At 37.9% G+C, this 24608-nt stretch overlaps 1 protein-coding gene and 1 long non-coding RNA gene across 17 annotated transcripts; both read left to right on the top strand.

The window, feature by feature from the left end:
* Positions 1-581: 581 nt before the first annotated feature.
* Positions 582-21778, top strand: LOC124280090 (protein max-like). Of its 14 annotated transcripts, none has more exons than XM_046715968.1 (7): positions 592-711; positions 827-907; positions 9741-9869; positions 11380-11394; positions 14049-14063; positions 18141-18264; positions 19152-21778. In XM_046715968.1, exons 1-7 carry the CDS (start codon positions 673-675, stop codon positions 19319-19321), a joined length of 573 nt encoding a protein of 190 aa, XP_046571924.1. In that variant the 5' UTR covers positions 592-672; the 3' UTR covers positions 19322-21778. The 14 variants fall into 14 exon arrangements, with proteins under 14 accessions (XP_046571933.1, XP_046571927.1, XP_046571924.1 ...); XM_046715969.1 differs by having other exon boundaries at positions 593-711; positions 827-904; XM_046715970.1 differs by having other exon boundaries at positions 593-711; positions 9741-9854.
* A 696-nt stretch (positions 21779-22474) lies between these two features.
* On the top strand, positions 22475-24088 carry LOC124280092. 3 transcript variants are annotated; one of them, XR_006899577.1, is made up of 2 exons: positions 22475-22501; positions 22859-24088. It is a non-coding gene; the product is annotated as an uncharacterized LOC124280092 (long non-coding RNA). The 3 variants fall into 3 exon arrangements; XR_006899576.1 differs by lacking the exon at positions 22475-22501 and adding an exon at positions 22506-22548; XR_006899575.1 differs by lacking the exon at positions 22475-22501 and adding an exon at positions 22676-22783.
* Positions 24089-24608: the final 520 nt, after the last annotated feature.

Below are 24608 nucleotides of genomic sequence, written 5' to 3'. Positions count from 1 at the left end.
GCGTCTAACTGGATGTCTTGAGGTATATGGCGCCGCATGCTGAGGTGTTGGTCCAGTCGTGTCTTCTCTACCTTGAAGGCTAATTAATACATATCATATGTATCACTATTACAAGTCAATATATATATATATAATAATATATATTCTTAAATTTTCAGAATTCTGTTGTGAAATTTGAACGAGTATACACCTGGGTTTGTTGGGATATTTAAATGCATAATAATTTGTGAAAGAAACAGTTAGACTCGAGTATGAACTCTTTACAGACGGTCCTAACGATACTCTGAATCCTTGCTGTACGTGTCAGTCTGTTCATTTCCTTGTTTGCGAACAAACCCTTGTTGATTTCACTGTTGTTGATGATGCCACACGCCCACAGCCTTGTGAGGTCATATGAGGTCACAAGTTGAACTCTGACCTTATTACATATTTTTGTCAAGGTCGAAAATAAACATTTCTTGGCTCGTTAGCTAATTTCAAACTCTATCTGTGTAGTATATATAGTACATTTATAGTACTTACCCCGGGAAAATAATGCAAATAAATTTTACGTCATAGCTTGTGTTGTTGTTCAGTGTGCACGTGGTTTGACCGCGTGGCGTGTAGAGTTCGCCATTTTGTTGTGGTTTGCGAGAAGGGCCGTGTCGGGCGGAGTGGGTTTTTGATCGAAGGATGAGCGATGAGGACAGGGATGTGGACGTTGAAAGTGACGTGAGTTGTAAAACAAATTCTCAGCTTTCAATTAATCCATTCCTTGCATTTGTAAAGACGCTAGTATGGGTCAGATGAAGGGTGAAGTCTGATCCGTACGCGTTTGTACTTGCAGGAAGACGACGATGACGGGAGTATCTGCCTGGATTCGCCAACGTCGGGATCCCAGGCTTCTGGCCCATATTTGAGTCAGGTAGTCCGTACGGAAGCTGACACATTTAATGCTTTCTTCAGTTCTGTCAATTTCTTTATTTGTAAGGTGGGGGTAGATTCGCTTATGTTTTGACAGAAGTGCACGTGAATAGCTAATCAGCGACAAGACCACGTGATCATCGAGCTGTCAGTTGGTGATCAAGTCCCGGAGATACGCTTATATGCATGCAATATTGTAGTTTAGTCTCACAGTACACAAACCACATACGGTTTTTAACCTTGCAGATAGTCTGCACAATGAAATATATGCATTGTAGCCGTCAACTCATCCAGTTTGGTGTGATAGATCCAGTGACGTCACACCTGTATGTAAACAAATACCAACATGTGTTAATCTATACCACTTGCCAATCATGCAGAGCAAACACTGACATATATGAATCCGATGCAGCCTACAGTTCATGTAGGGCTGTTGCATAGTCAAACTGGTTGATAAAATAGATATTTCCATACAAGTGAGGCTGATGTTTATTCATGCAAGACCAGTTGCTGATAGTTCCTGTGGGAGTTCAAACCATAAGCACAGGTTTCTGTTAGGAAAGAATTCTGCCATAGCCGTTGACCATAATTGTTCCCCTTTTCAGTGTTCAATGTCCAAGTTGGTGGAGGATGTATATGGAAGTAAGAATGCAACATGTTTTGCACTCTACTTTACATTTTCCAAGCCTACAACCAGTTTAGATAGTTCAATCAAGCCCCTATACTAAGTACTGGCTGGATGCATTACAGTTCCTGAATGGCACTGACTAGGTTTTGCGCTATGCAGTTGTCCCAACTAAGGCTGATGGGGTACGAAAAGCACTTCTAGTCTTCTTGTATACTTGCCTTCTTGATTTGCTGGTTTGGTCGGAGGGCACATTTCTTGGCCCAATTTATTCTATCTGTTCTTTGAGAATTACCATTTTTGTAGCTTTCAAGAAAATGTGTTAAATGTATATATATCATCTTTCCTAAATGTTCTGCATATTATTTAAGAAGTTACCCATTCAGGAAAAAAACATGCATTTTTCTTTTTGTTTATTCATTAAAAAAGACACTAATTTACTGAATTTGCGTGTTGTGGATTCTCAAAAATGACAATGCAACTTCAAGTTTAATCATTGTAAGGAAATTTTTGTCTTGTGTCATACCTTTCGTTGCTTCACAGCTCATACTGGATGAGAACTATTAAAACCAAATTTGACATATATGAGACTTAAAAAGGCAGAACTTTTTGGTCTGATCTGTTAGTCAAGTGTTAATTATGTCTTATTGCCATATAACATATAATTGTCCACAAGAAAGCTTTCATCTTAGGCCAAATAAACACCTGATTACACCTCTTAAAAATTTAGGGTAGGTAGGTCGGAAATTTTGTATCTTTTTTTAGAAGTAAAGTACAAACTAAAAACACATTTATCAATGTGTAATTGTTTATTCTATCAAGCTTGCGGCCATCATATCGACTTTCTCTATCAGAATGACAGATATCTGTTGGTGCCGGGGAAAACAATGGTATCTGAAAGCTTATTTTATTCATTCCGCTTAAAAAAAATAGGGTCGGCACCAGAAGTCAAGGGTTGGTCGGGTAATTGGAACCACAACATTTCTTTTTTAGGTCTTATTAACAAGCACACGTGAGATTGAGAATACTGCACAGATTACTATCTGGTGCTCACTTTCGAAGGGATCAAATTTTGCATCTAATATTTATTGTATATTCTGACAGTTCAAAGAACTGGCACACAGTTAAAAGAGTTACACAATATTACTAACAAGCAGAAGAATATTCTGCCGATCATAAGTCATAACAATATTTGTCATATGTCCAAGAGCTGAAGGACACACAGGACATCCAAAACAGTGCTAGTAAAATCTAAAAGATATCCACGTTTTACCCTTGCTTTCCTTAGGAAGGGGGGTGGTGGGGTAGCCTAGTGGTTAAAGTGTTTGTTTGTGATGCCAAAGACCCGGGTTCGATTCCCCTCATATGCACAATGTGTGAATCCCATTTCTGGTGTCCCCTGACCTGATATTGCTTGAATATTGCTAAAAACAACGTAAAGCTAAACTCACTCACTCCTTGGGAAGGTCATGGTCCTGTGTGTACTTTTGTCCACTTCTCTTTCCCATGAAACACCCCTTTAACTAACACAGCATTTACTATTCAGCATTAATGTATCATATTGTTTCAGTGATGAAGTAACCTTTGGCACAAATTGTTAACAATACAGTTATGACATTCTTGACCGAAAGAATTCTTTATGACACATTTAATATCTATTTAGGCTGAAACAGTTGATTACCTGTAATGTACATTAAGGCTGTAACGATTCACGCGCATATTCGGTGAATCGAACCGTAGCCCTTCATGAATTCAATTTGTTATTCATGGTCACCAGAACTGAATATTTAAGATTTTTTTAAGGGAGCATGTTTTACTTGAACCCGTGTCTACTTTTGGAAAGTGAGATATACTAGCATTGCAGTAGCGAAGTGATGTTAGTCTGCCAAGGCCGCACATTGTACTGTCGACTATAACTATTACATACCAAATTTGAGTGTCATGAGATCACTGGTTATTGCTGTGACAAATCAAAACTGTCAACATGGTCGTTCCATATTGTACATCAATCACTTAACTACAATATTGTATTCGGTGTATAATTATTCGTATTCGTTACCCAATATTCATGATTCGTATCATATTCGCCACCTAGTGTATTCGTTGCAGCCCTAATGTACATGCATGACAGATGTTTTGTGTGGTCCCTTGCATTAGTTTTTCCAACTGTTTATATGAAAGGGATTTAATTTGTCATAACTGATTCTCGCTGCAGAAGTTGATGTGGTATAATGCAAGATTTATTTATTCCTTTTGCTATAGCTGCTGAGATCATTATACCCAAGTCACTCATGCTAGTAACACTGAAAAAGTTCTGAAAGTACATCCTAAATGACCCAGATACTTACCCCATGCTACAATGCATATCATTGTCCAGCAAGTCAAAACTTTCATCATTATTCTTAGTCAGCTGAGTGATCTAGCCGAAACGTGCATATTTGGACATCATTTTAGGCCAGGTATAGTCTGAATATATGGACTATTATCCAATGATGAGTGGAGCTGTGACGATATATCGTAGTATCAATAATCGTGATACTTTATCTGACGATCAATATATCGACACGTTTTTTCGTATCGTGATATGTATCGTTGACCTTAAAATTCTTAACTTTCATTAGATATTGACAGTTATATCAAAATTTCTTCCCCACATGGGCACAATGAGTGAAGCCCATTTCTGGTGTCCCCTACCGTGATATTGCTGGAATATTGCTAAAAGCGGCGTAAAACCAAAATCAGTCAGTCAGTCAGTAAAAATTTCTTGCTATTAAAATATGATTTTTAAAAGAAAATAACTAAAGAAAGCATATCGTGATATGTATCGAATTGAATTGTATCGTTTCAAGATATCGCGATACATATCGTATCGTGAAATTTCTGTATCGTCACACCTCTAATGATGAGTAGTGCGTAATATGGACTATTATCACAGCTTTCTAAACACTTTGTTTTGTGAGAATCAACTTTATCTTGTGTTTTTAAAGTAACAGATATTACTCCTTCCTCCTTGAGGCAATCATGCAACCTCTGATCATGTTAAGTGGGCTTGGGATGATAGCTGTGTAACATGGGGTGAATTATTTAATCTTGTGTTTGATCCTGTGATAACATACGGGTTAGCAAGTAGTGATATACTCAGTGGTTATGTCTATAACCAGAAAATAAGATCCTATTGCTCTGGGAATAGGAAAGTGAAAGGAACACTTTCACTCGTTTCATTTGAAAATGTCAAAGCAAATTGTGTTAATAAGCAGTGTTAACATTGACAGTTCATAGAAATCATATTTATCATACAGATTCAGTACAATCAATATCCCGTTATACTTTTACCAGTAATTGCAGTCTCCAGTAACTGTCTCTTGAGGTCATTTGCAGTAAATTGTCGTTTTTCTGTTTGGAATTATATAAATAAAGCTCACAGCATAAAAGGACTTTTATACAGAAATAGGCAGGAAGTATATAAATAAAGCTCACAGCATAAAAGGACTTTTATACAGAAATAGGCAACAGATTTGTTACTGAAGTCACAGACTTCATTAGTTGTGTCTTCGGATATTCGTTGTCTTTCCAATGTATTTAGGTTGTTTCACAATAGTTAACTATGCTAACAATTTATGTCCATGAAGGGAAACTTGATACCTGTATGGCTGTATTCATGATTCATGCTAAGTTAAGCCCTGCTTACATGTGAAATGTTTATCGCCAAAATGACAATAATATGCAAACACTGGGTCTAAAACCACCTGCACCACCAGCAGTGTGGGCAAGTACATTGGCTATTTATAGGTCTGATCACCGGCTCAAACTGACAGTAGCTAGCAGGTTTAGCCAACATGTGTCAGCACTAAACACAGACACAGATTTAAATAGATATATACACTGAACACAAAATGCCTGTCCGTCGCAAAGTAAGTTTCAATATTTTATAATCAGTGGACAATAGCTGCACCCTCTGGGTTAATTAGAAAATGAACTTTGTTACGGTTGGGATGATAGACAACTGCTTCTTATTGTTGATTGTGATGATGCTGTAGGCCAGATGTAGGTGTTGAATGTTGTCATGTGGATTGAACATGTTGAAATATTTCTGATCGGTGATTTGGCAAATAGGTTATGTTTGTGTAATCATATAAGAATCTGGTTAACTTGACAGGAACCTTTTATCAGGTTACAATGAAATTAGGAATTTTTTAGGATTGTTTTCTTTTTGGTAATAACTGTTGTCTGACTATGCTATTTAATCGTAATATAGTGCTGGACATGAATGACAGTCTCTGCCAAGAATGTTAGGTTCACTGGCCTGAATTTTGCTAAAAGCGACAGCTTCTGTAGATGTTAATGTTCTTATTGTACTGTTAATAGTTGAGCTTACTGGACTAGAAATAATTACTAGACTATGGACTAGCAGCTGTGAATGTGATAGTGTTGTTTTGTTTGGTTGAGAATTAGTTTCCATATGGCAGTCCTATATCTGTAATATTTAGTAGCTGCATGGCCCATGTAGGTCCATGATAATGAACAGGAAAGTGAAGCCACTAAAATAATGATGTATGTCAGTCTTGTTACGATTCACTCACATATTCTGTGAATCGAACCATATCTTTTCAGGAATTCAATTCATTACTCGTGGTCACTAGAATCAAATATTTACGAATATGTTCAGGAGAGTGTTATTATTTGGATCTAGTTTGTTGTTTATCTAAGAGAGCGACGTAAAATAGAATACATCCAAGCCATGCAGTAGAGTAAATTGTGTTTTGAAGTATGCCCCTCTCTCCACTCTGTCATTAGGCTCTTTGTTCATGATGTATTCATTTTGTGGGTTTTTATAAAATATCGCTTAAATGTTTCAACTAACGGAATCACGTGGCATGTTATGTTGTTTTCTAGATATTCACCGTAAAATTTTCATGAATAAATATTCGCATTTGTTACTATATATTCGTAAAACATATCGTGTTTGTGTAGTGTATTCTCTGCAGCTGTAGTGTGTCACGCTGACACCAGCAGGTCTGAAATACATGTCACAACTATTGGCATCGTCTGTTTTTGTCCCAGTTGAATTCACTTTGATTCAATAAGCGATTCACCTGGTATGTCTGCGCATATTGACCAAGGCATAATTATGTATCATATTGAAATGATTGATGATAATGCTTCAGTGGCGAAGTCCTGCAGCCATATTGATGTTCAGTTACACAATATATCCCTGTAGGGGCTCTGATGCCATTACAAATAGTAGACACTATTAGTCCCCATCCTGAAGCCGAGCCTTATGTTACATAGAATATTTCCTGATGTGTAATTATTTTCGTACCCACTACCATACTTGTGCAAAGGTTTTGTTGTGATTAAGCAAATAGTGAAACATTAAGAGAGCTATCTATGCAAATAAATGTATTGGTCCAAACCTGTCTCTTGACATTAGGTTGTCAGTGTACCATTGTGTTTATTTATGCACTTTCATTAGTAAAGCTTGCTTGGCCAGATATGACTTCACTGAGGCGACCGGTGGCTTAAGTCAGACTGAGATACCATAGTGTACAGTCAGCAAACAGATATAGCAAGAAATATAGCAGATAATTGCACAGGAATATCATTAAAGTTCTTGAAAGGCATTTAGAAGTTGGACAAACATTTCTCCTGATGAAGGAGCAAGAATTACCTCTGAAACAAAAAGAATAAAAAGAAATTATGTCATATAGGGAATATCATTGCTCCCTGCAAAGCTAACTAAGCTTGCTAAGGCAATTTTTCTTTTGCGGAATTTTTATTTGTTCCAAAATGTTAGCATACAAACATTATTTATTTTGGATTATTGTGACCAAGTTCAGCCATGAAATGCATTGTTACACTTCAACCTCAGCTTCATTTATTTTATGTAGAACATCTTCATTCACTAGCATGGCTTTTTTAAACAAAATCAAAATCACAACACAGTATCATGCTAACTAACACTTGCCTATGAAAATAGTTTATGATTAGCTGGATGCAGGAGGTCATATTTCTTGCAGGAAGCTATGGTCGTGTTATAACACTAGGAGGGATTGAGGATGCTTATGATAACCAAATGGCAAATTTAATTCCCTGCATTATGAAGAATCTCCCAGGCTGTGTTTAATAATGTCATTGATTTACTAATACCACTTTTTATACACTTTTTCAGCGCGCTTTAGTTTTGGTGTCCTGCATGGTTGAATTTGTTTGAATATAAATGCATAGTTAGTTGTTCGAAAATATTTTAAGTGTTTAATTCATAATTTGTGCTGTATTTTTGCTGCCGTTTCATTATTCAACACAATCTTAATGCATCAGATTTAATGTTCAATTATTTTATTTTATTTTTAGAATTTTTCAACGTTTATGTTTATATGTTGTTTGCGGCTGTAAGACAACAGCGGAAAGTAGAATTCCCCGAAGTGCACATCCAGGGTTTCACATGACAAAGATCTTGAATTGGGAGGATAAAAATGTTTTGATGAAATACTTGAAACAGCATCAATTGCAACATAATTTACAATGTCTACTTGTTTGTCTGTGTGTGACATTGCAGCCCTGAATTTTTACTGCAAGTTAAATGTTCATTTTGGAATATCAATTAAGCCTTGTCAGTTCATCTGGAATCTTACATAATGATAAAATTAAAGCTGGACCAAAATTCTTCTGATGTTATATGTGGTGTTTTTACTTTTCCAAAAAGAAGTCACAGTTGTCAATTCTTCTCAAATAAAAGATACAGTGAGATGGCTTTCAGCCAGCAAAGTTCATGTGAAGCCCTGTGTAGGTTCTGCTTCTGTTGGAATCTCATCAATTTCCCTCACAATGTCAGAGACCAGCAGTAATGATTTTCAGGATATGGAACTGGATGCATTTGTGTTTGACACAATGTTGCATTCATTGTCATATATAGATCAGACTTCTCATATCCTCCAGCTACACGCAAATGGATTGTGATCACATGGCATTTGGCCAAGATCTGGACATGGTTGGCAGAGGAAATTTGTCAAAGGAGCTTGGTGCACCAGCTCCACAAAAAAACATTGTTGATGTCACTGAAAACTTGATAAGCAGCTTCGGTGACATTTAACTGTTCTTAAATGTTATGTCTCTTGAATGTCTTAATATTCAACTAGTTTCCATGCTGATATATTTGTAAAATAAGATGGAAATTTCACATTTTCCACAGTCCAGCTTGTACTCTGAGAGAATTACCTATGGTTTCAAAGTAAGTGTTCTCGGCAGGCAAATGTGCAGGGGAAAAAAATGATTTTTGTGCTAAACATGGATTTATCTAAAGTTTATTTATATGTATTTTTTCAGAAACTGAGTTTTGTAAGAGTGTATTTAATGCCCAAAACATAAACCCTGTATTTCTATTATCAGTGAAATACAAGTCACCAATCTGTAACACTGGTTAAATATGATTAGGGAAATCTAAATTTCCAGTTTGAGAATGTTTACTGACATGCAGACTTTTGGCCAAGGACCAGCTTCTGTGCAGGTCTAGGTAGATCGAGGCATGAGATATCATGGCCGTGTTCATTTACTGACATACATCTTGTTGGCACCCTGGACAATATTCAAGCTTAACCGTCACTGAATTCATTGAAGCTCACAAGCATGAAACAGAATTTAGATTGAAATTAGTATGATTTGAATCATGCAATGTATGTTAGAGGAAGTGGGTTTAGTTTTCCGCTGCCAGAGACGCCAGAAATGGGCTTCACACATATTCTGCCCCAGATCTGATTCCAAATCTTATAGGGGCGGTGGGGGGTATAACCCAATGGTTAAAGCGTTTGCTCATCATGTCAAAGACCTGGGTTCCTTGCCCCACGTGGGTGCAATGTGTGAAGCCTATTTCTGGTGTCCCCCACAGTGTAAAACTAAACTCACGCCAAATCTTATAGAGAGGGTTATAACAGATGTGGCTTGGCCGAGGTGACTTGTATTCACTGATAACAGGACTAGAGAGGAGGAAGAGATTTATTTCTACTTCCTCTGAAAATAAGAACCATAATTTGGTACAAAATACCATTTTTTTTGCAATTTGCCAGACAAGGGAATACTACATGAAACTTGGGTGTTTTGTAACAAAGTGTGTACGTTTAGACACTTAGCTGATGGATGTCAAGACTGTATGCAGCAGAATTTACCTCATGTTTGTTACGTTTGAATGCCTGTCCTAATTCTCATCATTTTTCTTCAGGCCGAGAAGCGGGCGCACCACAATGCATTGGAGCGGAAGCGCAGAGACCACATCAAGGAGAGTTTCCACAGCCTCCGCGACTCCGTCCCGGCCTTGGAAGGGGAAAAGGTCTCGGTAGGCATGAACAAAGTACAAAGCAACCTGTGGAAACTATTCACAGTATTTACTTCTATAATGTTGAGCCCACTTGGACCAGAGGTCTGTGTGGGCTGTATTGTTTTGTCTGTCAAGTGTAATTGTTAGGGATAGTCCTAGGTCTTGTAACACCTCGAACATTGAGCCATTGAACAACTGTCTTTGAAACACTGTAAATCCAGTGATGGGGAAAAGGTTGGGCCTAATGGGCCCACCTGTGATAATAAGGGGCATACCTGTGATAATAAGGGGCATGTCTTCATAACAATTAGATTTGCTGGTCTTATGAATTAGGACTGGAAGTCTTGTCATTTCATTATGGAAATTGGCGGTAATTGGTGCAATTGCTGTCATTTTTTATATATTTTTTCGGGGGAGGGTGATAGAGAGAGGGGAATAGAAAGTATTTCCAGACACCTGTGTTTCCTGTATGTTGGATGACTTACCCTCGACCAACATTGACATAACAACAACCTTTTAAGTGTGATCTGGTATGTCGTGATTGTTGGTAGTTGTAGGGGGGTGTTGTCACGATTGCGATAGTATAGCAATAGTACCTCACACTTTAGCAATAGTATTGCCAAAGGTATCAACCATTACAATAGTAGCAAACAAACTTTGAGGCTTGAAAATTATATTAAATGTTATAATAGAAAGATATAAAGTATTGCTGACAATCTAAAAAATATCCATTTTCCTCTCTGCAACTTCTCAAAAAAATGGAAATTAACTCTAATCCAGAGTCGTTCTAGTCCTTGCTAATGAACCACATAAGCAGATTTGGAATTTGAGGTGACTGACGGGATCAGATGGTTAGGGTGATTTGGATGACACGTCATTGTATCCCAATTACATAGATCAAAGTTCATGCTGTAGACCACTGGATTGCCTAGCCCAGACTGGATTATTTACAGATCACTGCTATATAGCTGGAATATAGCTGAGTGCAGCGTTAAATTAACAATTAAACAATTAAGTACTTTCAATTGGCAAGGTAAAATTATGAGGATTCGCAATCTAAATTTCACTTTATTCGATTTTCTTTTTTGTTTAAAGAGAAATTCATCAGTACATTTTCACTGCCAACAGACTATAGTACAGTAATCATGTGGTCAGGGCAACAGGTCACTGATGTTTAGGTTATCTATCATTCCATCTCTCTGGAGCACTCATCAAACGTGGACACTGTACCTTCTGTACCAGTAGTGTACGAGTGAACCAGCCTACTCTGACTATATAATCTTGTGTAAAAATTCAGTACTTTTTTTAATTTAATTCATTGGAGTGCAGTGTTTAGCCTCTATTGAAAGTTACCCACATGTGTAGATTGTATATGCAGGGTTTTTATAATTGAGGCTGAGGCTGAGGTATTTCTTTAAATGTTTACTGATTTGTAGTGACAGAGCATCTGTCAGGAAGTCATTTTATGTTGATTATGGTCCCCTGCCTTTTACATTCTGGCTTTTGAGACAAAATAGTATGATGCTTTTGCATTCTTTTCCAGGCTGCAGCCCCTTCGGTAAGAGTCCACTTGCATCAGGATTAGGCTGTTATACAATGTGTGGCCTGGCTGATGCGTGTCATTGTACCCCAGCAGCGTGGATCGTTGTTCATGCTATCAACCACTGTTTGCCTGGCCCAAGCTGTTTACAGGATGCTGTGATATAGCTGTAATATTGCTGACTACGGTGTTGACCAACATTCACCCACATCAGTCATCAAGTTAAATAAATCAAATAAGAAAATTGAAATAGTTGAGACTGAGTTTCAAATCGTGTAAAATGGTTCAGATAAGTAGTGGGAGTCTCAAATCGTGTTGAATAGTTCAAATAAGAAGTGGGAGTCTGAAATCATGTAATATTGTTCAAGTAAGTAGTGGGTGTTTCAAATCATGGAAAATTGTTCAAATAAGTAGTGGGAGTCTCAAATCATGGAAAATCTCAAATCATGGGAAAATTGTTGAATAAATTGTGANCGAGTCTCAAATCATGAAAATTGTTCAAATATGTGAAGACTGAACATTAACTGATCAAATATAGTAAAAGCTGAGTATTTTTCTAGTTTTGAAAATGTATTCTAAAATATTTTTCGTGTACTTTTACATGGACTTCCCTGTTCTGAATAAATACTCCAGATAAGGATTTAAATCAATTTTGTATTTTCCCACATGATGTGAGATTATATTTAGGATTCAGCCTATGCTTTAGATATTCTGTTAATATTTATCAAAACATTGCAGAGATACTATGACAGTGCCCAAAGTTCCTGTGCTGGTTTTGTTATCGTGCTAAATGGCGAAGATTTACATTTTTCTGTTATTGATTTGTGTCAACATCTGATGATCGTAATCAGTTACATGGATTTGATCATTCCTGATGCTAGCAACAGTTGCTTTGCCTCCAGAGACAATTTATCAATTAAGATGCTAATTACAAGTAACAGGTGGTAATAATTACTTTAGAATATGGTTGCAACAAATCATTAGTTAATTACAAGTATCCATGATATAGGCTTCGAATTGCTGATTTGGCACAAAGGAACAATTTCCAAACCAAGTTTGTTTCTTTGAATGGCAAAGGAGTTTGAAGATTTTCTGCTCAAAAGAATTTAAGAAAATATTGTATCATACGACTGCAATTTAACCTTCCATCATTATCGTGAGTGTGTCATGTAAAAATTAAGCATCTTTCTTCTTCAAAACAGATATACTCATACTAAATATGTTGAACAGCTAATGTTATGGGGGGTGACAAAAGTTTCAGCTCAAAACAAAAGTTGCTGGTGAGCCACAGTGCCTTGAAGCTTTTGTATGTAACGTTAATATCGTGGTGTAAATTTCCATTATTTTCATCAGTTGTTTCCTGTATAGGGATGTTAAAATTACGGGATACAAAACACAATTATTTCTTCAATATTTTTCAAACTATTTTTGAATTTACAAGGTATGGGGAATATGCGATTGCAGTCTTCAACAGTTGTGTTACAGATGTCTAGAGAGTCCTTTTAATGAACACTTAAAACGAAACTGACATGACATTTGTCACAATTTGATGAAGTCAATCAAGATTCAGGACTACAAGTCTATTTGTGGCAGTGTTTGTTTCACCTCAAATGGGGGTGGTGGGGTAGCCTAGTGGTTAAAGCGTTCTCTCATCACGCCGAAGACCCGGGTTCGATTCCCCACGTGGGTACTATATGTGAAGCCCATTTCTGGTGTCCCCGGCCGTGATATTGCTGGAATATTGCTAAAAGCGTCGTGAAACCAAACTCACTCACTCACTGACCTCAAATGTAACTTTAATAGTAGCCAGTAGTGATATACATGTAGCTGGAATATTGCTGAGTGCAGCGTTAAATTAACAAGCAAACAATTAAGTACTTTCAATTGGCAAGGTAAAATTATGAGGATTCGCAATCTAAATTTCACTTTATTCGATTTTCTTTTTTGTTTAAAGAGAAATTCATCAGTACATTTTCACTGCCAACAGACTATAGTACAGTAATCATGTGGTCAGGGCAACAGGTCACCGATGTTTAGGTTATCTATCATTCCATCTCTCTGGAGCACTCATCAAACGTGGACACTGTACCTTCTGTACCAGTAGTGTACGAGTGAACCAGTCTACTGTAAGCTAGGCTCCAAGCTGACTATTTAATCTTGTGTACAACTTCAGTACTTTTTTAATTTAATTCATTGGAGTGCAGTGTTTAGCCTCTATTGAAAGTTACCCACATGTGTAGATTGTATATGCAGCGTTTATATGATTGATATTGAGGCTGAGGTATTTCTTTAAATGTTTACTGATTCGTAATGACAGAGCATCTGACTACCTGTCCAAAGCCAAGTTTAATTCATGAAATGTTTAATGTACGTTTTCCAGACAACCTTCATTCTGATGAGAAACATTTTTTTGCAACTCTTACTGAAAATGATACTTCCCCCATCAATGAATAGTTTTTTGTAAACTGACCCAATTTCCTGATGTCGTACAATCTAACTGCTTCAGTGTGATAGGATCAAGGTTAAGGTCATGTATTACACTATCCTCTTCATTAGTGACCTTTGGTATGCATGTGCTTGTCAGGAAGTCATTTCATGTTGATTATGTGCCCCTGCCTTTTACTTTCTGGTTTTGAGACAAAAAAGTATGATGCTTTTGCATTCTTTTCCAGGCTGCAGCCCCTTCGGTAAGAGTCCACTTGCATCAGGATTAGGCTGTTATACAATGTGTGGCCTGGCTGATGCGTGTCATTGTACCCCAGCAGCGTGGATCGTTGTTCATGCTATCAACCACTGTTTGCCTGGCCCAAGCTGTTTACAGGATGCTGTGATATAGCTGTAATATTGCTGACTACGGTGTTGACCAACATTCACACACTTCAGTCATCACTTTAAATAAATCAAATAAGAAAATTGAAATACGTGTAAAATGGTTCAGATAAGTAGTGGGAGTCTCAAATCGTGTTGAATAGTTCAAATAAGAAGTGGGAGTCTGAAATCATGGAAAATTGTTCAAGTAAGTAGTGGGAGTCGCAAATCATGGAAAATTGTTCAAATAAGTAGTGGGAGTCTCAAATCATGGAAAATTGTTCAAATAAGTAGTGGGAGTCTCAAATCATGGAAAATTGTTCAAATAAGTAGTGGGAGTCTCAAATCATGGAAAATTGTTCAAATAAGTAGTGGGAGTCTCAAATCATGGAAAATTGTTCAAATAAGTAGTGGGAGTCTGAAGTCATCTAAAATTGTTCAAATAAGTAGTGGGAGTCTCAAATCATGGAAAATTGTTCAAATAAGTAGTGAGAGTCTCAAATCATGGAAAATTGTTCAAATAAGTAGTGGGAGTCTGAAGTCATCTAAAATTGTTCAAATAAGTAATGGGAGTCTCAAATCATCGAAAATTGTTCAAATAAGTTGTGGGAGTCTCAAATCATGGAAAATTGTTCAGATAAGTAGTGGGAATCTCAAATTATGGAAATTGTTCAGATAAGTTGTGGGAGTCTCAAATCATGAAAACTAGTTTAAATATGTGAAGACTGAACATTAACTGATCAAATATAGTAAAAACTGAGTATTTTTCTAGTTTTGAAAATGTATTCTAAAATATTTTAGGGGGGTGGGGACAAAAGTTTCAGCTCAAAACAAAAGCTGGTGAGCCACAGGGGGCTACAAGTCATTCATTTGTCCCGGACTAACATGAGTTTGTGACAAATGTTTTAAAGTAGTCCCTTGTAAAAGAATATGGTGATCTGAGAGGATGGCTACTGATTGCTGTCTGAAAGGATTGTGGTATTAGTGTTTTGTCTGTACTGTGAGTCAGGGCTTTGTTTGAGGAATCGGAGGTCAAGGTCACAAGATGAGAAGATTCAAGACCTGGTTTGTGGACAGTCCTATTAAATATTGCTTTTGCTGATACCAAATTCCTCATATCACGGCCCCCTGACTATCTCCAAGAGCAATTTGTAGGTATTCTGTGTAAATGCCCCTTACTAATCTAGAAAATGTGCATGGCAGTCCGTGTTGTCTATTGTATTTTGTTTTTTATATACCTTTGGAAATATAAGGTGAACAGCTGGTAATAATAATTACATTAGAATATAGTTTCAACAAATCAGTATCATCATTATGAATTAAAACTGGTTAAAATCTTAATTATTATGCAAGTGCTTCAATAATATTTACATTGCTGTTTGAGTTAAACAAAAGTAGAATTACCATTCTTGTTTGAGGTAGGTCTGATGTTCTCACGCCAATATGAGATCCTACCAAAGGGGGCTACAAGTCATTCATTTGTCCCGGACTAACATGAGTTTGTGACAAATGTTTTAGAGTAGTCCCTTGTAAAAGAATAGATGCTATTGTTGTAGATTGTTTTGAAACCATGCCTGTGTACATGTACAGTATGATTGCCATTTTCACTAAAATGCCTTTCCTTGTTAAAACCTCTGAGTTGATGTTAGATGGTATGGCTGCAGTAGTGTTATTATTTGAATACTTTCTGTCCATGATTTGAATACTTTCTGTCCATGATTTGAATACTTTCTGTCTGTCCATGATTTGAATACTTTCTGTCTGTCCATGATTAGAATACTTTCTGTCCATGATTTGAATACTTTCTGTCCATGATTTGAATACTTTCTGTCTGTCCATGATTTGAATACTTTCTGTCCATGATTAGAATACTTTCTGTCCATGATTAGAATACCAGGGTATGGTGTGGTTTTAATTGAATTTAATTCAAGGGACAATTGACTTAAAAAACTACTGTATTGTCATTGGGTTGTTCTTGAAATCCTATTTTATTGGTACATGTATTCACGTTCATATTCACCCCAAAGTTAATCTTTGGCAGATTTTCTCAGTACATTTTCCAGCCTATGTAAACTTGAACAATAACTTACAGCCGAAACGCTGTTTGAAGAGGCCTACATTAATATTTCGTGTCATCTGGGGCTCGACATAACCACAAAATGATGACTCAGAAAGGATATGTAGTGACCGTGCTTTTGTTACGAGACAAACATACATTTGACACTTGAAGGGTCGGCTTTTACCTCCCTTATAGTTCCACAAGTGTTTACTGTGGCCAGATGATGTTCAATACAAGTCATCTGTAGAGTAGGACATGGATGTGATGTTCTGAATAACTTCATTGAAGGTCGGGGCGGTGGGGTAGCCTAGTGGTCAAAGCGTTGGCTCGTCACGCCGAAGACCCGGGTTCGAATCCCCACATGGGTACAATGTGTGAAGCCCATTTCTGGTGTCCCCCACCGTGATGTTGCTGGAATATTGCTAAAAGCGGCGTAAAACCAAACTCAGTCAGTCAGTCAGTCAGTCATTGAAGGTCAAGGTCACTCGAATGGACATTGGTGTTATGGAATGTCTGTAATTGCTTGCACCCATGTTTCCTAATACTTAAGTATTGACCTGAAATTAATGTACTGGATAGCTATCGGGTTGTCTGTGAAAAAAATGAAAGTAATAGTATCAGATTCGGGAGACATGGTAATACAGTGTTTGGTGCCTCTGGAAACAGAATTGATTGGGCTGTTCTGTTTGTCCAAGCTCTATCAAATACTTTCCATTACGTGAAAAGTCGGTTTATCATTAAATGACTTCCTGTTTTTTTATCCTGAACAGTGATTTCAGCAAAAGAAACTCTGAATTGCTGAATTGTTCCTGACCAACAAATGCTGGTCGTATGCAGCTAGAATAGATCGGATAGTTATCGACTTGGTTGACAGCATGTCATTGCATGCAGAGAGGGTGGACTGTATCAATCACTGGATTGTCAAGTCCAGCAACAGTTACTTACAGGCATACATCCACAGTGCAGCATTAAATAAATCTTTTCACCTCAATTTGTTAATGTATACCTGGCCTGGAAGTGACTCAATCAGATTTTCAGAGGTGCTCATTACCATTTTTATAAAACATGGGTAGGGGCATGGAACTTCCTGTATGAGGCTTGGACGCATGCTTTAACTGTAATAGTTAAGGGCAAAGGTATACTTTATTACATTAGTATACATAGGGTACAGTGAACTGTATTTCTTAAAAAAACAACATAGGTTGAGTAATGGGACTTCCTGTATGAGGCTTGGTTTGCCCAGAATTAATGTATTTAGATAGGTGTGAGTGAAGTTTTTCGCCGCACTCAGCAATATTCCAGCTATATGGCGACGATCTGTAAATAATTGAGTCTGGACCAGACAATCCAGTGATCAACCGCATGAGCATCGATCTGCTCAATTGGGAACCGATGACATGCGTCAACCAAGTCAGTGAGCCTGACCACCTAATCCCGTTAGTCGCCTCTTACGACAAGCTTGGCTTACTGAAGATCAATTCTAACCTGGATCTTCACGGGTTATTTTTAGATAGGAAGTAAATTTCAGTTACTTATTAGGCAAGATTAATGTATATTATCGGGTTTGATCTTCTGTGAATATCAGGTTCCCTTAAGTAGGGGCGTTTTCAGACTGGTTGACCTTAGGGCTATTTATTGTTTTGAGGGGTCTGTGACTAAATAATTGTTATGGACTGCCATTTGGGGGATTTCTTTTGGCAAGTACCTGCAAATGCACCTGCTTTCCTCATGGGAGATTTAGTTTTCACTGAACCAAGATTTGCTTAGTTAGACTGGTTGCTGTAACATGGCTGTACTATTGCTGATGCGGGCAAAGCCTGCAGCCAGTAGCGCTATGGACCCACCGTCTCATATTGAGTAGTGACATTTTACTTAGCAATTTTGATTTTTGTAACAGGTATCACGGGCACAGATTCTGAAGAAGGCAGCGGATTATATTCAGTTCATGAGGAGGAAAAACCACAGTCACCAGCAAGATATAGATGACCTCAAGAAACAGAATAACATCCTTGAACAACAAAGTAAGTTGATTAAAAATGTTACAATGTTTGCTTGACAGCAGGAATTTGGGGATCCATTAGAAGTGTTCACTAATTAAACAGACACAGCTAAAGACACAGACAGTTTAAATCCCCTTATGGTTCAATGTCCTGTAGTGGTTAGAGCGTCCGCCCCCGAGAGCAGAAGGCCGCGTCATACCAAAAGACCGTCAAATATGGAACTTGTTGATCCCTGCCTGGCGCTCGGCATTAATGGGTACAACAACCACTGGTCAGCTCGGAGTCAGTATATGTGTCTGAGTGGTGTATTCATGCTAAACTGCAGTGAGCTAACACTATAAAACCAGCTTAAGTCTGGGCTAGTACAAGCAGCCACACATGCACATGCATGCACATACGTCATCATATGATTGAAATATTCTTAAGTATGACGTTAAACCCCATTGTTTTCTGACTTCACTAATTATGTGTTGTCATGTCCTGATGGCTTCAGAGATGCTCAATAATACTGACTCGAGCTTCCTACTTTGTCTTTTTACTCTAAAGGTAGCTGTCAGGATCCGGGTTAGAATTGATCTTCAGTAACACATGCTTGTCATAAGAGGAGACTAATAGGATCGGGTGGTCAGACTCGCTGACTTGGAAGGGCGGTGGGGTAGCCTAGTGGTTAAAGCATTCGCTCGTCACGCCAAAGGCCCGGGTTCGATTCCCCACATGGGTACAACTTGTGAAGCCCATTTCTGCAGTCCCCCGCCGTGATATTGCTGGAATATTGCTAAAAACGACGTAAAACCATACTCAGCCAGTCGCTGACTTTGTTCACACGTCATTGTATCCCATTTGCATAGATTGATGTTCATGCTGTTCAGCTACAAACAGTGTCTCATGTTGCTACTTTTACGTTTCAGTTCGATCTCTAGAAAAAGCTAAATCCACAGGAGCATTTGCCTCACAGACTGGGGTCAATCTACGTGGAGGACAGATGCCATTTGATGGTGGCTCAGAATCGGAAAGTTCCGATGTAGAGGACAAATCAGCTGGGAGTAGACGTAAGAAATTAAAGACAGCACCCAGCTGAGGGACATCTGTCACATGACGTAAGGCAGCAAATCATTGCTCGGGATTTTATCCTTCACATGTTCGTGCAGATCAACTCTATGACATCTGATTCATGCAGTATGCGGCGAAATGGACTTGGATCGCTGCAGGGATTTAGATGTGTGTAGGGTTGATGCTCATTATCATTTAACTGTTCAGCTTCATGCCAACTAGGACATGTACTTGCCAGAGGAATGGTTTCCGTACCAGAGGAGACGGATAGTAACTTCAGCATTCAAGGAGGACAGAATGCAGCAGCTTCTGTGGATTCAAATGGGCAAACTAAAGATCTCAATTTGGTCATTTTATGAAGTAATTCCATGAGTGTATTTTCTACATTTTGCAAGAAAGAGCAATATGGTGTTTGCATGTTATGTTTTTATCACTTGAAAATTATTCGGCTGTAAAAGTGTGTGAAAAATGTCACAGGAAACCTTTTTAATTCAAAGATTGTATGCCTCGAAAATCAAATTTAACATCAAACTGGACGATGTATTTCCCACCTCAACTGATGCACGTTAGTATTAAGGTTCTGTACCAGACGATGATAAGGTCTAGAATAATTTGACTTCATGCCCTCATCTGAAAAGGATTCAGATTGCTCAAATCCCATGTGAAATATATTTCTAGTTTGTATGCAATGTTAAAGGCTGAGAGTCGTATTTCAAGAAGATATTGTGTTCCTGATATTACTCCAATGTTGCTCAAACTGATCCCCGGGCGGTGGGGTAGCCTAGTGGTAAAAGCGTTCACTCGTCACGTCGAAGACCCAGGTTCGATTCCCTACATGGGTACAATGTGTAAAGCCCATTTTGGGTGTACCCCGCCATGATATTGCTGGAATATTGCTAATAGCAGCAAAAAACTAAACTCACCCAAACTGATCCCCCACCAGCTGTCAGGGTATAACAGACCTGTAGACAAGCAGTTACCATGTGTGCTTTGTTATCTACCACAGGGCTTAATGAATGCTTAGGATACAGGTTGCCTTTGTTTAGATAGCAAGGTTTTACATGTTTGTCAATCTGTTTTATTACTGGAATAAGATCTGTCAAAAGGAACTACAGGTAGACACTTCTAATGGCCTCTATCTTTATGATGTTATGAAGGATTTTACCATAAACAAATAAATGTTTCATATAAAGGCTGTGATATGCAGATAAGGAATGTATTTGAAATTACCTACCCAACTTTTGATGGGATATTCTGGGTGGTCTGTTTGATTTCTGGTGGAGATTGTTTGAAAATGTCATGCAAAAAGTATTTCATGTTACAGTGAAACGAAATCAGATTTGGCTTCACGTCAACCTAATTAAACAAAACCACATGACACAACAATATTTTGTCTAAAAGTTTCTAACAGGATGAAAAGATATCCAATATCCTTGTCACTTGAGTAGTACACAGGGGCTTGTAAGGTTAAAAACAGACATCAATGTATATACTGTCACAGATAGGGTCTTAGCAAGATATGAAACTTATGCCGAAGACACTGGGGGCTGTGGGGTAGCCTAGTGGTTAAAGCGTTCGCTCGTCACGCCGAAGACCTGGGTTCGATTACCTACATGGGTACAATGTGTGAAGGTCATTTCTGGTGTCCCCTGCTGTGATATTGCTGGAATATTGCTAAAACGACGTAAAACCATACTCACTCACTCACCTAAGACACTGTTAATGACAGTATTTACCTTGATGCCTGTTTGTTTTTGGCATTACAAGCCCCTGTAAGAGAAGTATGCAAAACAAGTATGAAATCATAAACAAAAGTTGTATTCTGTTGTATTCTAACTGTGTTGCAGACTAGAAATGTAACTGTATTGTACTAATGCTGAAACCAGACAGAAGCAAGACCAGTTGCTACCTTAGTTCTAATCAATGCAGAAAAGTAGATGGTATCCTTCACGATGTTGGCGTTGAGATACTACAGTGGTTTTAAAGCTCTAATGGAGTTTGTTATAGTTTAAGTTAACGGAGGATCAATACCTGAATTGTTATGTATGTGCTGTACCTATTGTACAAAAATGCAAAAACATTTTAAGTTGTAGAAATGACATGTATATTATACAAACAAAATTTTTAGTCACGGTGTATTTATTTCATTCCCACATAGGTCTACAGGTGTATGATAATACAGAATGGTATTGTATATGTTATCAGTATGATATTGTTTTGGATAACAGGATGGTATTGTATTGGATAACAGGATGGTAGCGCATATAAGACTTGTTGTTATCCTTCAACATGAATGATTAAAGGAATTTGTAAATGTTGCACTTTTTAAGCTCCTTGTAGAACGAACAATATTTGTTTAAAAATTGAGAAACATTTTGGGTTAGGTTAGACAGGAGGATTCAGGAACTGCATCTCTGTGTATTCATCTGATATGGTGCTGAGACTGTATCAGAGATATCATGTGTAAATAAACCCATCGTAGACACCCCTTGTTCATGTGGCTGTGCACATTATGTTTGACTCTCTCCATGGTGAACATGTACCCCCTCCGAAGACTGCTGCTACTGAACAACTGGACTGCTTGTGTCAGCTAACACCGCTGTGAGGATGTTATGTGGATATCAGATGGTCGGGATGTGATGTGGATAACGGGTCATTGTACTAAGTGGATATCGGTCCATGGTACCAAGTGAATAATTTGTCTGGATACCTTTCAGGTAACAGGTTATTGTTCAGTGATACATTTATCTCATGGGTAATAGGTCATGACACTCTGTGGATATCAGGTCATGACTCTCTGTGGATATCAGGTCATGACACTCTGTGGATATCAGGTCATGACACTCTGTGGATATCAGGTCATGACCCTGTATATCAGGTCATGACACTGTGGATATCAGGTCATAATCCCTTAAGGACATGGGTCATGACACTTTGTGGATATCAGGTCATGATCCCTTAGGGAAATGGGTCATGACACTTTGTGGATATCAGGTCATGATCCCTTAGGGAAATGGGTCATGACACTTTGTGGATATCAGGTCATGACACTTTGTGATAATGGGTCATGACACTTTGTGGATATCAGGTCATGATCCCTTAAGGAAATGGGTCATGACACTTTGTGGATATCAGGTCATGATCCCTCATGTGGATATCAGGTCATGATCCCTTAAGGAAATGAGTCATGACACTTTATGGATATCAGGTCATGATCCCTTAAGGAAATGAGTCATGACACTTTGTGGATATCAGGTCATGATCCCTTAAGGAAATGAGTCATGACACTTTATGGATATCAGGTCATGATCCCTTAAGGAAATGGGTCATGACACTTTATGGATATCAGGTCATGATCCCTTAAGGAAATGGGTCATGACACTTTATGGATATCAGGTCATGATCCCTTAAGGAAATGAGTCATGACACTTTGTGGATATCAGGTCATGATCCCTTAAGGAAATGAGTCATGACACTTTGTGGATATCAGGTCATGATCCCTTAAGGAAATGAGTCATGACACTTTATGGATATCAGGTCATGATCCCTTAAGGATGGATATCAGGTCATGATCCCTTAAGGATATGAGTCATGACACTTTATGGATAATGGGTCATGATATCACGTAGATGACAGGTTATGATACCTCATGGGTAAATGGTCACGATACAATGTATATTACAGGTCATGAGAACTTGGGGATATTTTGTCATGACACCTTGTGGATATTAAACTGGTCATGACTCGTGGATGAAAGATCATGATACAAATATTATACTGAGTTCAAAGTTTATATACAATTTAAAGATGTCTTGTTTTCTCCTGGAATATAAGATAGTTTGCCTCTCCTACATGATTTGACATGACCCCGCAAGTCCTAAAATCAGTTTTTCTAGTGTGAAGTCTTGAGGACCAATGTCTTGTATTCAGCTGGAAAATGTTTTTCTGACCATCAAATTCACAGTGTGTGTTTTAAGATTTTTCAAATTAAAATTTGTTGGTACTACTTAATTGAAAACCTATAATTTAGAAGTCAGCAAAGTGGCTTACCACAATTTCCAATCATTTAATTGTTATTTTGTTTCCCTCTCTGATGTACCGTATCTTACCATAGACATTTACCGTATACACATGACATTTCACCATGATCCTGAGAAAGTATCAGGCCCATATTCCACTAAATTAACCATGTTCATGATAAACGCCTCAGGTAGAAACTCTACAAGGTGCTCATTAAAACCATGCATGTTGAATGTGATGTCGGAGATCAAAGGGAAGTGGACAAAGGGAGGTTACCCACATGTTGACAACATTAGACCTGCTCATGCAAGAAAGATGAATGCCTGAAACATCCTGCATGTTCCATACAAGTCATTTCCAATTTTCTACCTTATCATCTGGTAGCCAACATGTTGGCTGATGACTGACCTCCATACAGTTTAATCTAAATCAAGGAGTGCATGTGTTGAGCGGCTTGTAGACCTGTTGTAGGCTGATAACCATCTTTGCTACTGCTCCACATCTGACAACATAGACTGTGTGTTGCTGCTCAAATCTAGTTTTCAAGTATTTTCTAGTAGCCTAGTGGTTAAAGCGTTCACTCATCACGCCGGAGACCATTTCCCATGTGGGTACTATGTGTGAAGCCCATCTAAATTCACAACATAAAATCAATCTTGAACTGGGGGGCTTAGAGGTCTCAGCTCTGCAATTACTGTCCAGATCTGGGCCTCGCGTCCATGTCATGATCAAGAGTTTGAACTCAGCCTCAACTATAGTCTGTTTGCAGTGAAAATGTACCAATAAATTTCACTTTAAACAAAAAAAGTATATCGAATAAAGTGAAATCAAGATTGAGAATCCTCATAATTTTACCTTGCCAATTGAACATTTAAATCTCAGAATTTTATTCAACTTAGGATAGAAGTTTTTTAACAAACGATCATTGTTTCAAATTGCTATTATTGGTTTGTATTACAAGGGGTTATGCACATTAAATGAAACACCGAGAGCAAGTAGGGTTGGTTTAAGTTAACGCCCATCACGTACCGCACGTGCATTTGTTTCATGGTTCCAACTACTGCGCTTACCCCCATGTAATACAAACCAATAATAGCGATTTGAATCAATGATCGTTTGTTGAACAACTTTTCTCCTAAGTTGAACAAAATTCTGAGATATAAATGTTCATTTGGCAAAGTAAAATTATAAGGATTTGCAATGTAAATTTCACTTTATTCGATTTACATTTTTGTTTAAAGTGGAATTCATCTGTACATTTTCACTGCAAACAGACTATAATGGATCAATGATCA

Source organism: Haliotis rubra, unplaced genomic scaffold (genome assembly GCF_003918875.1).
Source record: "Haliotis rubra isolate DU_JTF1 unplaced genomic scaffold, ASM391887v1 Scf26, whole genome shotgun sequence".
In the NCBI taxonomy this organism is placed as follows: Eukaryota; Metazoa; Mollusca; class Gastropoda; order Lepetellida; family Haliotidae; genus Haliotis; species Haliotis rubra.
The sequence above is the reverse complement of the archived record's forward strand: the minus strand, read 5'-3'. Positions and strand labels throughout refer to the sequence as shown.

What these genes read in the sequence shown, in the direction of transcription:
- LOC124280090 (XM_046715968.1), top strand. Translation starts at nt 673, where the DNA reads ATGAGCGATGAGGACAGGGATGTGGACGTTGAAAGTGAC. An exon ending in ATGTGGACGTTGAAAGTGAC is followed by an intron (nt 712 to 826) that starts GTGAGTTGTAAA and finishes TTGTACTTGCAG; the next exon opens with GAAGACGACGATGACGGGAG. An exon ending in TAACATCCTTGAACAACAAA is followed by an intron (nt 18,265 to 19,151) that starts GTAAGTTGATTA and finishes TTTACGTTTCAG; the next exon opens with TTCGATCTCTAGAAAAAGCT.